Genomic DNA, 15,418 nt, shown 5'->3' with positions numbered 1-15,418 from the left:
TTTGTACTAATTACTTACAGACCACTTTCCAAGGGCACCCCTGAAGGAGTATTCATTGACACTCCGAAACGCGTCAGATATTCACCCTGGGGTCATGTGGTTATTTTCCATCTGTTGCATGTGATGCATTATACAGCTTGCCAAATCTTTTAACCAATTTTTTGTATTGAATTTTCTAATAAACTTTATAAGACGTTATTTGTGTATGTTACAATTTAGTGCCTAAAAAGTCCCACCCAAAGGGGAATTTCTCTCTTTACCATTTTCTGGGATGTGGCACATGTGGGATTATCCAACATGAACATATCTTTGTACCTCCAGCAGGAATAGGACCAATGCTGAAGGCAATTTATAGCACAAAATGGCTACCTCCAGCAAGAATAGGAGCAATGCTGGAGGCAATTTACAGCACACACTAATTCGGATAGCATAATGGGGAATGTATGTTCTTTGCTAAACAATATTTTTTTTAATATAAAAAGTTATGGGTAAATAAATCTCATTATGAAATCACTGGCCACATGTAAGGCTTTGAGAATCATGACAAAGTTAAAGGTAGGCGGGTTGGTTTAATTTATATGAAATTAAGTACGCTTTATTGTACAAGCAAACTTTAATAGGTTCTCCTTGAAGGAACCTTTTTTCCCCAACTGATAGTGAAGGGGGCGTCTGCAGTTTACAGCCTTCTTGCCAAGAGAGCTAAATATTATGAGGCTCGAGTCCTTATTTGAATCAGCCCAAGAACAGGGAGTATTCTTCTGTAGATCTTAGCAAATCTGCTACCTTAAGATAACCGTTTCCATAACAATCACTGTCTCAGTGGGGCTAATGTCAAGGTAAGTCTCGAGATCCACACAATCTTCAGCAATCCTGAAAGATGGAGGCGAAGGCTGTAGAGCGGGGGGAAAAAAAATGGAATTAAGCCATTTAACAACAGCTATACAATTAAGAGCTGGTTCCGCGGCAACCCAATTCTAAGCTCTCATTCGTCTAGCACAAGTTTGAAAATTGACAGATGAAATCTAATTTGTAACAAGATGGCAACATTTCCAACTTTCTATAATTCTTCCTCCACCGTCTTTATCACAAGACGTCTTCCTCTCCTTAGTGAGGGGGGGCTGTGGTATATTTGTAACCCCCCAGGAACAATGCTCAGAAGACTGCAAGATCAGAAATCGTAAACCAAAACCTAGATGAACAGAAAAGGCTCTCCCACCCTTCTAACATCCGAGTACCAAACCTAATGAAGAAATTAGGCAGTAAAACATCACAGGCAGTAATCATTCCATATTTGACAATTTATTACATTCCAGCTTTTTATTTAAATTCGTGGCGATTGGCTTAAATAAGACTTAAAAAATAAAAATAAAAAAATGCACTGGAAGGAGGCGTAGAGAAAAGGGAAGAATCTGATGCCCTCTGTAGTGTAATTTCTAAAGAAAAAAAAAAAAAAAGTATTAAAAAGATTTCCATCCAAAATTACACATTTGGCCTGGTGGATGGCAAGACTTAAATGTCCTCATGCCACAATGCTTCCATTCACAGCTCTGTTCTTGATGCAAAAGTTGGACTTGCTGTGTGAGCAGAGAAGCCAGATGAATTATGAACGATAGAAAATTAATTTGATCCCCCCCTCCCTGTTTATGCAGAGTGGCAAAGACAGCGGGCCAAGGCGAAGAGGCTGAAACTAAAAAGGCGAGTCATTTATTTCTTGCCACTCACCAAAAAAATGATTTCTTAGGTTTAGATGAGCATGGCTTTTCAACATCTTAATGAAAAAGGGGGCAGGGGGAGGAGGTAGGAATGTAAGGAAAATTAGCTGCAGACCTCAAACTTTTGACTTTGGTCCTCCTCCCCCCTATCTGTACAAAAAAAAAAAAAAAAAAAAAATCAAAACCTAAGACTTAAGCAGACTAGACAAGGAGGCAATGAACGCAAGGACGTCTGCTAGAGGATTGCAAGGTCCCTTCAAGCACAAGTGTAAACATTATGGAGTAACGGCTAATCTCCAAAAACCGTATATAGTCTGTTCATTGCTTTTTATAAAGTATCATTTATTGCAGAGCTGCACCAGACCCAAAAATGGTAAAAATTTCTAAAAATGCCCAATTTTCCTGCTAGTGATGGCCATCAAATCGAGAAGACACCAGAGTGTATAGGAAGCAATGGCCCAAATATGACCGCCATATTGGAACCCTTGCATGCGTGCAAGATTAGCGGCAATGGGAAGTAATTGTACAACTGGAATTTAATGAAAGCTTGCATTAAAGCCTAGCACTAGGCCTCCCAACATATAATTGGATGTCTTTACTGGCGTCCTAAAACGTTCGTTACTTTAAAAATATCCAAAATCCAGGCCACCATATACTAAACTACGGAGACATGGTAAAATAGAAGGTGGCAATGCCGGTCTAAACCATAGTCCACTGTATAAAGACAACACATACCAAGTTTGATAAATGGGTCTGGTGCCCAGCAGTACAAGTAGAAAACAGGAATGATTTAAAAATTTGGCCTGCATTATAACTATATCCGCCCTCCTCCCTTATTCCCCCACTCAGGCCCTCCATCCAGTGCAAAAAAAAAAAAAGCAGCAATCCGGGTTTTTTTTTTAAAAAAAAAGGAAAAACAAAATGTACACGTTTCAAAGGCAATAAAAACAGCATCATGTAACACTGCTATTAACACTTTCACTGTAGGACGGCAGCAGTGAAAGGGTTAAATGAAAGTAAGGAAAGGAGCGCAACCTCCTTTTGCGACATGAGGTTGGACTAAAGCACAGTGCGCCATCAGGAACATACTGGTGGTAAAAGGCATTACATACAAGTAAACCAATTAGCCTTGTGGGCACATATATACATATATATATATAGAAAGGGATAGCGTAGGGGGGGGGGGGGGGTATCAGGGAACCTGAAGTGAGCAGTACAGGAGCAAGGTAGAATAAGGCTGCTTTCGGTGCAGGCAAAGTGGACTTTGAGGTTGTCACGTTTTTAGGCAACTCCCTCATCTTCAACTACCCTCCCCAAGTTACTCTTGATGGGTATAAGTGCCCCTAAGGAGAACAGGGTCTTGATCAGCCTCCAATGAAAGGGAGACCCCAACCACTTTCCTTTCAGATGTTACTCTTCTCCCAAGGGATTCAAACACCCAATTCCAGCTTTACAGCTCAAGAGAAGAAGCCAACTCAAGTTCTTCTGTAATGAGCAGCAAAAAAGTTCTTCATGAAACAAGAGGACGACGTAGCCAGAAAGAGGGGGAAGTTCATCTAAAAGCGGGCAATGATTGAAGCAACGATCCATAAAACCATATACAGGGATGGGTGAGGTCAACAAGGGGCCTTATTCTGATCCATCTCCAAAGCCTTATTATAGTAAATCAAAGATATGTTGTGACTTTCGTGCTTCTCGCTGCTGTCAGGAGATTCACCTTGCACATAAGTGGTGAGCAATGGAGGGAGCATAAGCGACTAATTCAGCGTGAGATCGCTTGCGAAGGCCAAGAGATGTGTCAGATTAAAACCCCTACTTAATCTAATCCACCTGACCATATATGGTCACCCTGGAATTCTCTTAAAATAGAGGCAGCCATATTGATACTTCAGATTTTGATTTCTCAAGAACTGGTGATGCCACCAAGGGGACCATACACAAGTCTGTGCGTTCTTAAAAGTTTAAAAAAAATAGCAACTTAAGAGTGGGTTCCATCAAACCTAAAAAAAGGGACACCTCCCAAGACACACAGGTGACTTCAGCTTCCACCTGGATGCTAGAGGGTGCCAACCTTGGATGTTTGAACGTCAAACATACTTGGACACCTGGAGTGTCGAAAGCAACTCAGTGGAGATGGAACACAAGCATTAGAACAAATCCCATTGTGTACGAGCCCCTAGTGATGCCTTCACCTCAATAGGGTACTATCCCATATCACACAATGGCTACCTCATACGATTAAACAACAAGTCCACTTTAAGATTGCGGCATTAAAGAACCATGTGCAATTTTAACCGACCCACTTGCCGAATCCCAGAGGAACCATCGCAAGTCCTTGTCAAGCCAGAAAAGCTACCAAAGTGATATTCATGCAAGCGGGTTCCGATGAGTAAAAAGCTAAAGCTGCTGGGAAATTGATGCGTTTGGGACCCACAATATGTAACATTCAAGCAGTAAACAGTCTGACTGGAATAGAGAAGACTGGCAATCGCCTTATATAGACAAGATCTGCATGTTATGTACACAATACTGCTCAATGTTCTGTGTAAATGGTACTGAATGAGGGAAAGGTCTAGAACAGGGGTAGGCAACATTAGTACTATAGCTGTGGTGAAGCTACAAATCCCAAAAGACATTGTAAAACCGAAAGCCACTGGCGGGATGGGATTTGTAGTTTCAACACAGCTGAGTGCAGAGGTTGTCTACCCCATGGTCTAGGAGAAGAATTCCTACATCATCGCCTAACCTTACTGCCTCCATAGGCTTGGCAGGAGTATCACTTTCACAGCTGCCGGGGTTAACCATCTTTCCCTGCACCTTGTACGCCGTTACTGTAACAATAGTCAAATACCTTTTCATGCACATGCAACTTGTAGAAGGGATACAGAACTAAGAACAGGCCACCCCGGCCTCAGTGTGTCATCACTCCATACAAAGCAAGTCAGGATAAAATGGAGGATGGAATACAACTCTCCAGTCACTTCACTTGTTCTAAGCGCCCAGCGTTCTAAAAATACTGAAAGCTCCCTTTAGAATGCCCACGTTCTTGTTCCAGATTACAGTGAACGTGCCTTGCAATACAAGGAGTGTGAAGACAGCAGGTCAGGTGGTAAAGCCCAACAAGTGGCAATGGTTAACCTCTAGCCCTCCATATGTTAAGGAAGCCCAAGTGGCGGACAAAGCATACTGAGACTTGCTCAAAGTGGTCATAAAAAAACATTTAGGACAATGTGGACCAAGATCTGATAGGAGGATGCATTGATAAAATCTTTAATGAGCGAGTGCTAACACTGTTTTGATAAAGCCAGTGTCATTCCTGGATCTCTGGGTTGCTCTTCCCTTTTTAGATAAGACATTGCCAAAGAAAAAAAGCTAAACTCTTTCCCATTTAATGACAGAGGGTGGACGTTTAGCATTGACTTTCATGGAAGGAAGGAGCTAGGGCTGTGTGAAACCTGACCTATTATCAATCATTGCCATGCTGAGATGGAAAAGTAGTTTGAAGTGGTGCTATGGATAGCCAATTCTATGGCAGTGCCTACCTCAACCACCAGTTTTGTCTGGTCTTGGCATTGCCATTACCCGAAAGCGCACAGAACTCAAACAGCCCTACAGATCCCATGCAAGTGAAAGTATGTTGACCTGCATGTCCCCCAAACAGCTTTCACTTTGTAAAAGAGACACGGGAGGGTGCAAACGCCTAGTGCATTACTACGACCAAATTTTATTTGCCAAAAACAAACATGAGAAGGTAGAAGCATATCAGAACTCAACCCCAGCTTAAGCAAAGCCAAAACAGCTGCAGTTGGAAAGCCAACGTGTTTCGGGGGACACGACCACCTTCCTCAGAGCTAGTTTTTTGCACTTTATACAAATAAAGTTTGGTGGCGGTAATGCACTAGGCGTCTGCATCCTCCAGTATCTCTTTAAAGTGTTACTTGAAGCCCCCCCCACCTCAGTTTTGGGCACTACGCACACAACATGGGATGTGGGATGGAGTTAATGATGAAGTGTTACATTTTAGTTGTCAAGCTTTCCCTTTGTGATTAAATGGAAAGAGTTGAACAAACTATCCACCAATTTTCATAGCAACTCGGATCTTAATCCACTTTATACCAAGCACCTTCATCTTGGATTACAGCTTTCCTTTACAGCTGGAGAGCAAAAAAGGTTGCCCAATTCGCTAGCTTGAAACTTGCGCAATTTCAGGGAACAGGTCCCCTTAATGGACACGTTCTGTGAGTCACGAACGTACCTTCAAATTTGAACTAGACCATGCTCTCTTGCCTACACCTGGTGCTGTATAAAAGGTGAAGTATATTTTATACCCTTTTATCATGCCAAGCAGCTTGAAAGAAAAATGGGATTGTATAAGCTCAGAGCTATTCCAACTAGGACACCTAAACTCAACTCCCACCAGAACAAGCCAATGAGAGTCCAAAAGAAAAAAAGGTCTCTACATCCCATCTGCTCCAATGGTCTTGTCAAGAGACCGCATCAGAGGGTGCTTGAGCTATATGAGACACCCAAAATGCAACTCAATCTTGGGAGAAGGGGTTATAAAATAACCCAACTATTTTAAAAAAAATGGCATCGTTATGCTCAAAAGTTGCATCGAACGTCTAGTGAACACAAAAACTGAGCGCACACACCTATTGACCAGACAAAGCCAACGACTTACTCTTCTGAAAGCGTAAAATACTCAAGCCGCAGCAGATAAATTCATATACAAACTGGAAACAGCAATTGTATGTTAGAAATCATAATCAGCCAAAGCAATCTTCAGTACAATGGATATGGTTCCAACCCCCAGAGCTTATTAGGGTCTCCGAGAGCTGTTCTTATGCAGACAACTGCATGTGTCAGCAGCTTATGTTGGCTCTTTATTACAGTTGTAAACCAACCTCCAATAGACTCTTCCACAGGTGGAAGGGAGGGACTCAGCCATGATCTTAACAAGCCAGCTGGGGGCAGACCCAATTTTTGGGAGGAATTAAACTTTAAATTATGGTTCAAGTAGTTCTAGTAGAAACATGCCGATATACTTCCCCTTTAAACATCACGTTCAATGTAATATGGAAGAAGTTTCCCCAGCTCCTATCTTCCACACTCCCTAACTCACAGCTCAGTGGTGCAGCCTCATTTACAACAGGGATCCTGTATTAACCCCCCATCCCTCCCGCATCCCACCCACCCCTCAACACCAGCAGTAATGGCCCCTTTCAATATTTACACGTGCTTGACCCCAACAGGCTCCCTTCCCCACAACCCACCCCTCCCCCCCCCCAAATCCCAACCCACTTTTCACATCCCCCCCCCCCCCCGAATCCCATCTATTCCCCCAAAAGCTTGATTTCATTGGCGAGAAGCTGGTTCATGTTAAAGATGGATCCCTTGGTGAGAAGCTCCCTCTCCGTGGCAGTGTCAGGATCACTGTCCACAGAGCTTGAGCTGGCGCTCATGCTGTCTCCGGCGTCGTGATGATGCAGCAGTGGAGCGGGGACGTCGACCCCCGAGACTGAGGTCCCCCCGGGGAGCTCTGGCTCGCTGGTCTCGCTGGCGCTGGACACGACAGAGAGGAGGGACATTCGTCTGGTCAGTCGACTTGGCAGGAGGGAGATTGCGTAGTCGGCCACCATGGAGGCCACGTCCATGTTGCAGGCTTTGTCGAAGGCGATGAAACCCACGTTGGCGTTAGCTTCGCACACGCAAAAGGAGCCATCTTCTTTGGTCAGCAGGTCGATGCCGCACACGTCCATTCCCAAGATGTTGGAAACTTGAATGGCCAGCTGCTTCCCTTGCTCGCTCAGCGTACACATCATTCCGATCCCTCCTGTTAAATAAAAGAAGAACATGGTGAGGGTGACGGGGAAGATGGCAATTGAGGAGCAGCATGTAGTACAAAAGGACAAAAAATAAAACACAGAAGAATGCAAACATTCCAAGGCCAGGGGTGGAATTCTAGGCAAAATCAGTGGCAGGAAGTGGCATCTACTCCAGGAACATGAATGCATTTCTCAGAAGTCTTGGGACTTGTGCTTTACTTAAGCAAAAAGGCTCAGACTGAAACCTTTCGCTCTAGCTGTTCACATGCGTCACAGAGGTGGACTTTCCTCTTTTATACAGGAGGTATGCTCAGTCATGTGTCCACTGCATTGTAAATGTGCTGCCATTGACACCTCAAATGCCCAACGATCAGGAACTGGTTGGTTTGGTTGCCCAACCAAGAATACAGTGACAGCCCATCAGTGATCACAATCAGAAGGCCATGCACCACCTATAAAAACAATGTGCTGCATTGTTACAAGCCTTTTAAAAGGGTCAAGTGGGTGTAGAAATAGGTAAAAGTATGATGCATCTTCATACATGCACATTTTCCAACTCTGTCTCTTTAAAACACTTTGTAAGTACAGGAATGTACCTGCTAGGAATCTGGTAATAACCAATAACTTCACGTAGTGGGCTGACAACACTGCCTCCGCTGCACTGAAAATCCAAGCTGTGCCATCATTTCCTACCCAAGTACTTACCCGTTGGACTACAGAACCCCACCTCTTTACCTTACGGAGATTAGGAAAGGGGGTTAGGAAAGTTTACAACATTGCTTGGATTTCCGTGTTGCAAACACTCAAACTGGAAGTTGGAAACTCACTAGATTTTTTTTTCTCACGATTAACAGGTATTTTTCTGTAGTTGCAGAGGTTAGAAGACAAAACGTGGAAACGTGAATGCCTTAGATGTGTGCCAAAATGGTATTTTTGACTTAACGTAAAATCCATTTCTCTGATGTTCATTGACAGACAGCTCCTGATTCTTCTTAAACCACTGGGCTATACTGCCCCCTACAGGAGTAGGACACTAGGCAGGAAAAAGCTTGACGCCTATGGGCAGTCCCAGGGGGTATACACCCACACTCATCTATAGGTACTGCTGTTTTGTTACAAGCAGTGTCAGACAATAGTTAACTCCAGAGGTGTGGGTGCTGTGTCCGTCAATGAACATCAGAGAAACAGATTTTACGCTAAGTCAAAAATCCCTTTTCTCTTTGTTCATTGACGGACACTGCTCCGGATTCTTAAACATTGGTACGTCCCAAAGCAGTGTTAAACATGATGGGTGGGAAGACCGCAGTAAAAAATTCCTAAGGCTAAACATAGCCAGATAACATGGAGCTCAACCAAAACTGGAGGGGTTGATGCTGTGCCCGAACTCAGAGAAATGGATTTTACGGTAATTACAAAAATCCCATTTTCTTTTGTTCGACGGACACAGCACTCCATAAATCATAACTAGTGGGACGTGCCAAAAGGAAGATGAGGAGTGGGGAAAAATAACCCAAGGCTAAACATAAGAGCCCTTGCCCTTAACCAGGACACAGATGCCGGTCTGAAAAAAACTGGATTTTTGTTTTACCGTAAAATCCTTTTCTCTGATGTTCATTGACGGACAAAGCTCCATATCTTCTTTGACCCTTGGAACGTCCCAAAAGCAGTGTCAATAAGAGGGGTGGGAAACAGCAATACACAATTCCCAAAAGGGCTAAATATAGCCAACCAGGTAAACCAGGAGCTCACCAACCAAGAAAGAAAAAAAAAAAGAAAAAATACACCCCCAAGAGGCAGGAGCCTCTGCAACAGCAGCCTGCAAAACTTTGTGGCCAAATGCAGCATCCAGATGCAAGTACATCCACCTTATAAAACTGTGTACAGACGACCACGTGGACGAAAGTGTGAACCAGGGAATTTGCAGCCAACAGGGACACTGAAGACTGATGCCTCGTACACGCGCAACGATTGTTGGCCGTGAATTTTCGGCCAACGTCCGATCAGCCGATTGTCGGCTTGTTAGTATGATGCTTCCGACAACCGACTGCGACTTTTTGGCCAAATAAAATCTGGTGTGCATGCTATAAAATTTGTTGGCCGTCACCACAACGGCCGATTTTTCGTCAGTCAGTACAGATTTCGGCAGACAAAAATCTGATGAGCAAGACTCGGCATGCTCAGAGAAGAAAAAACACACGGAAAGTAAACCATCACATGACATCACTTCTGAAGTTGGTTTTTGTTGGCCAACAAAAGTCCAGTGCAAGTCTAGAGCACATTTCAACCAACACAACAACACTGGACAAAAGACGGGTGATAATCGTTTGAGGCAAAAGATCTTCTCCGAGAGGGAATCTCCAAGGAGCATCGGCTACCAGCCTTACTAGGCCCGCGTACAAAGAACGGCGAGGCCAGTCTGGAGCTACCATAATGACTGGAATCCCTTCTGCCTCGATTCTGCGCAGAAGTCTCGGCAGAAGTTGTAATGGAGGAAAAGTGTAAATAAGACAATACTGACCCCACGGGCCACGAGAGCGTCGGCCAAAGGGTCCCAAGACCTTGCCACAAACCTCCGTACCTTCCGGTTGAGACGAGAGGCCAACAGGTCCACATCAGGGGTCCCCCACCAGAGACAGTAGTTGAACTTCTGGGTGAAGAGACTATTCACCCGGCTCCAACGCCTGTCGACTGAATTAGTCCACCTGCCACTTTTCCACACCTGGAATGTGCACATCAGGAGAGGGCTGGAAAACATTGTTTGGCCAAATCAGAATGCCTCCTTGATGATTGACATATGCCACAGCCATGGCATTGTCCGATTGAATCCTTAGGAGATCGTCTAGGTAATCCAGTACCCGCGATCCCCCTCTACCTAAGCAAGGCCAACACCTGGGGCCAACACTTGTGAACACCCAAGAAGCTGAAGCGATCCCAAAGGATAACGTCACAAATTGATAAAATGCGCCTCTCCTATGGCAAATTGAAGGAAACGCTGGTGTCCGACATTTATTGGGCTATGAAGGTAAGCGTCCTTGACCGAGGCCATAAAATCCCCTTCATGAAGGGATGCCACTACCGTGCGAATGGACTCCACCCGAAATTTCTGAACTCTCAAAGCAGTTCAGAAGCCTTGAGGTCCAAAATCGGACAGACCTTGCCTTCCTTCCTGGGAACAGTAAACAGACTGGAATAAAATCCCTGAAAACATTCCAACTCTGGAACCAATTACTCCCTGTGATAATAAGATCCTGCACTGCCCCGTAAAGGCCCTAGATCCGATCCAGGGGCAGGCGCAACTTGGAGGGGGAAGAACCTCGCCAGAGGCAAGGACCAAAACTTGATCTTGGGTCCATGAGTTGGTTCGGTCTGGCTACATTTGGTTTGAATGAGAAAGGTCAACAGGTCTGTTAAGAAACAGACGTCCCCCCCACCCCAGATTCAGGTGAGGGCACCCCTTCAGGCAGAGGAGGGCTCGTCTGCAGGACCAGCGGAACCTGCTTTTGACTTTCCAACCCAGGGCCTCTTGGAACCTCCCGCAAATTTACGGGGGGGGGGGGGGGGGATCTTGAACCCTTGTCCTGCGAGCCAGCGGAACAAAGGGGCTGTTTGTGAGCCGAAAAGAAAGGTCCAGGTTTACGACGAGGCTCTTTGCTCTTGACAAACTGAGGAAGAAGAGTTCTATCTCCCGTAAGACCTTTCCATAGAAGCACCGAACAGGCGGTCTCCCACAGAGGGAAGATCAGTCAGCACCTTTTTGGAAGCATGGTCTGCAGATCAATGTTTTAGCCAAATCATGCTGTGAAGGATCACACTCGTGACACACTCTGCAAGCCAAAGGGGCCAAATCCAAAGAGGCGTCACAGATATACTGTAACCCCTCTATCAACTCATCCGCCAGCTCAGGAGGATGTTAACCCCCTTCCAGATCCTGAGCACGGAAGCTTCGCCCATTCTGTCAAAGTCAAAGGGAGACCAAGGTGGTGGCAAACACTGGCCTCAAAATTGAACCTGCCACTGTGAAAAGGTAATCGGACCAGAGCCTCAGCCCCCGTCCACTAGTCATTAAAAGACAGGGAATCTTCCCCTGGAAGAAGCGTGGTTTTATTCAGTCTGGAAACCTGAGAATCCACCACCGGTGGAACCGCTGGCTTCTTCAAAAGGATACCTCCTAGCGAAATGCTTAGGTATTCCAACCATGCGTTTCGGGGATCCCCACTGACTAGCGGCAATCTCGTCTAAATAAGGAAAGTGGAACACCTTAGTCACCTTGGATGGTCTGTGGGTACCAATATGGCACTTGCTGTGGCCTCCAATTTTAAAGTTTCCCGCACTGATACAGTAAGTGCTTCCAGAAGCGCCTTTTCATGCGTGGCCATAGCGGAGGAGGATACATCCTGTCAGAGCAATCAGGGTGCGTGGACGCAGACCCAGTGACTCGCATTCGTGGCGGCCATATAAACATCGGAATCTGAAGCCAGGGGGCGCTTCTTGCTAGGCCGCTTTTGAAAGGCCATATCAACTTTGAACACTAGTGACTGCAGGACCGCCGGCATGGCCGCCAGGGCAGACAGACCTCAAAGGGTCCAGCAGCTCCCGAGAGTGGCTCAGGTGGTGACATGCTCCAGGGACTCCATTTTGTACCTGGGGACCGCCTGCAATATGTGAAAAAAGTTGCTAGAACAATCCCCCCCACCGCTGCAGCAGTGGTACTCCAAGTCCTAGCACACCAGCGGCGCTGCTGTAGCAGAAAGAGGGAAGCTGCACCCCGCAGGGATTCACCACCACCAACTGGGAGGGACCTGGAGCGCATTGCTGCTTGTCATGCGGCAATCAGAGAGAAAGGAAGTGCTGTCACTGCCACTAGAGGCCCACCGCCACATCATTGCTCCACAGAATACAAGAAAATGGCCCCTGCATTGACTGCAATGGGAAACTCCGAAAACGTGGCTGCCAGACTACACAAACATGGCCGCCGAAGCTTCAGCACAGCCATGCACAGAAAAATGGCTGGGCCATGCAGCACGGCACCCAGGACCCCCAACGTCCTTCAGGTACCTATAGCCCGCTAGGGGGGCCCTAACAGGGACCCCCACCCAGACATTTGTCACAATGTTGTGAGCCGCTGGCAGTGTGCTCCCTCCACCCTCCAGCCCAACACCGCATGACACCCCGTACCTGAAAGTAGCCTGGCCGCCTCAAGGAGGGGGGTAGGGGAGTGGGGACATGTGCAGGGTGACCCCACTAGTGAGGGGGAGGGGGGACACCATGCAGGAAGGAAGGGCACATAGGGGTGCCTACCAACCCTAGGAAAGAGCCTGCATGCACCCCAACATTTCCCCAGAGGAGAGGGGGGACACTACTCACCACACCTGGGAACCGAGCGAGCACCACCCTTAGCAGTTTACCGCACCATCTTGGAATGGGGGTGATGCGGGCCAGAGGTACATTGACTCAGGTCGTGACCAGCGTCGTCACAAGGGCAATGCGTCCCCCACGAGGTGTTTCACTCGCCGGCCAGCCCCGTCCAGTGGGGCTTTGTCGCAGGCAACCTAGTGCGAAGCTGACCAGACTGGGAAGACCGTAAGGACCTAGGATATCCAGTGCATCACCCAGTCTGGCAGTTGATTGTAGTTTTCACAGGAACAGAAAATAAGAAAAAATGCCAAGACCAGTGATCCCAGCAAGGAACTAGGTCCTTACTCATGACTAGGTAGAAAAAAAAAAACTGAAGTCCTATAGCAGGAAGTGGGCGTATACCCCTAGGACTGCCCTATGGGCATAGTCAAATTTTTTTCCACCCAGTCCTACTCCTATGGAGAGCAGCATAACCAAGGGTCAAAGAAGATATGGAGCCCATCAATAAATGAGAGAAACTAAAGAAAAAAAAAAATACCCCTCAAGAGGGAATAGCCCACCCTTAAACAGCAGCCTGCAAAACTTTGTGGCCAAAAGAAGCATCCGCAGATGCCAAAGTATCTACCTTAGAGAATTTTATAACGGTATGCAAGGATGACCAAGTGGCTGGCTTGCAAATTTGCGATATTTATAAGCCCGATGACGGAAGGCCCAAAAAGCACTTCGCGCCAGAGTAGAATGCGCCATGACAGGGAAAGGTGGAACCTGACCTTTAAATGGAATATGCCTGAGTCACTGTCTGATCCATCTGTAGATGGTAGCTGAAGAAGCAGCCAGCCCTTTTTCTTGGTCCGTCCGTAACAGAGTCTGAGTCTAACCTCCGAAAAGACTCAGTAGCTGCCAGATACACCCGAAATCGCACAAACCAAGTCCAAGGTATGCAAGGCAAATTCCTTGGGATGAGCAGGCTTGGGACACAAGGAAGGCAATGTCCTCATTCAAACTGAAGTCAGACAACTTTGGGCAGGAATGATGGCGGACAGGGACAAAGAACCACTGTATCCTTATCGACCACTAAATTGGGACTGCAACAGGATAAGGCCGCCAATTCCGATACCCTGCGGGCCGAGGTAATAGCCACCAAGGTGGTCACCTTCTGGAATAACGTAGGCAAGGGAATCTCCCAAATAGTCTCAAATGGAGGTTTCTGGAGAACTGAAAGTACTAAATTTAAATCCCATGGCGGCAAAAGAGACCGTACAGGTGGAGCCACATGTCAAACCCCCTGAATGAAGGTACGAACTAAAGAGTGCGTGGCTAGGGGTTGCTGAAAGAAGAAGATTGCCACGGCAGACACCTGGCCCTTAATGGTACTCAAGGCAAACTTCTGATCAAGTTGAAGAAAGCTTAAAATCTGAGCCACAGAAAAGGATTAAGGATGTGCGTCAATCGCCTAGAATTCGAACCCAGCATCATCATGGATGCTATCCCTGTTCATATGTCCCAGGCAAAAGGGGGAGGAAAATGAGGAAGGAGCTTGGCATCCCCACGAGGCTTTAGTTTCCAGCATCTCCCAGGCTAAGGGAAAATGTTCCCCGTGACATAATCAGACAACACAAACATGGCCGCCAAACGGAGACTATCCAGACTAAGATAATGGCCACCATCAGCTACAAACACTGAATCGTGCTGCGGGATCTTTCCTGCACCCTCTGCAAGGGGACCCCTTCTGAAGATAGGACACACGTTTAGGGAAGAGACTGCAGCTGTCTCTGCACTGGGACCCCCCTGCACTATACCCACACTGCAAACAGCAGAGCATGAACCTAGGGTCTCCTACACTGGAACCCCCCTCAAGACTACCAGGTCAGGACACTATCCCAGGACCCTTGCAGAGTTGGGATAGCGGAGAGACCCCGGGGGGGCCTCCTGCATTCTCTGCCCTGGGACCCCCACCAGACTAGGACCAGACCGTGGGGGAATGGGAGTGGGGGGGGGGGGGGACGAGAACCATACTTACCCTTCCATGGTGCGAGTAACGCTCCAGACAGAAATCCTCGCAACCGAAGAAGGGGAGCTGTCGGCCAAGGGACCACTGCGACTCAGACCTAAGCCTGGTCGTATGCGACCCTGTGAGACATTTAACTCACAGGCCAGCCTTTGTCGCAGCCGAACTAGTGCATAGCTGCGGTCTGCACGCGCTCGCTGGCTGGACTGAGGGGGACCACTGGCTCTAGATTATCCAGCCCAGCAGTTGGTTGTAGCTCTCCCGAGAGAAAACACAAAAAGATATAAAAGGAAGGAGAAAATTGCTAGGACCAGAGATCCCAGCCAGAAGCCTAGGTCTTTACTCCTGACTAGACAGATTAAAAAACCTACCGTTAGTTCACCGGTAACGGTCTTTTCTTCCGAGCCTTTCCAGGACGGTCCGCCTACCCACCCTAGTTAAAAGGGGTGTATGATGTTATGCATAAATGTAGGCGATAAGTACCTATAGGGTGGGGCCTTTTAAATGTTCTTAATTGT

At 46.7% G+C, this 15,418-nt stretch overlaps 1 protein-coding gene across 1 annotated transcript in view; it reads right to left on the bottom strand.

The window, feature by feature from the left end:
* Positions 1-7,045: 7,045 nt before the first annotated feature.
* The window catches only part of RIMKLB (ribosomal modification protein rimK like family member B), a gene marked incomplete at its 3' end in the record, with an annotated part of 114,334 nt that continues 105,961 nt past the window's right edge, over positions 7,046-15,418 (bottom strand). Inside the window, exon 7 of the mRNA XM_082267328.1 lies at positions 7,046-7,545. Coding sequence (XP_082123454.1) covers positions 7,046-7,545 — 500 coding nt within the window. The remainder of the gene's footprint in view (positions 7,546-15,418) is intronic.

Source organism: Pelophylax lessonae (assembly GCF_965119305.1).
Source record: "Pelophylax lessonae genome assembly, chromosome: 9".
NCBI lineage: Eukaryota > Metazoa > Chordata > Amphibia > Anura > Ranidae > Pelophylax > Pelophylax lessonae.
The sequence above is the reverse complement of the archived record's forward strand: the minus strand, read 5'-3'. Positions and strand labels throughout refer to the sequence as shown.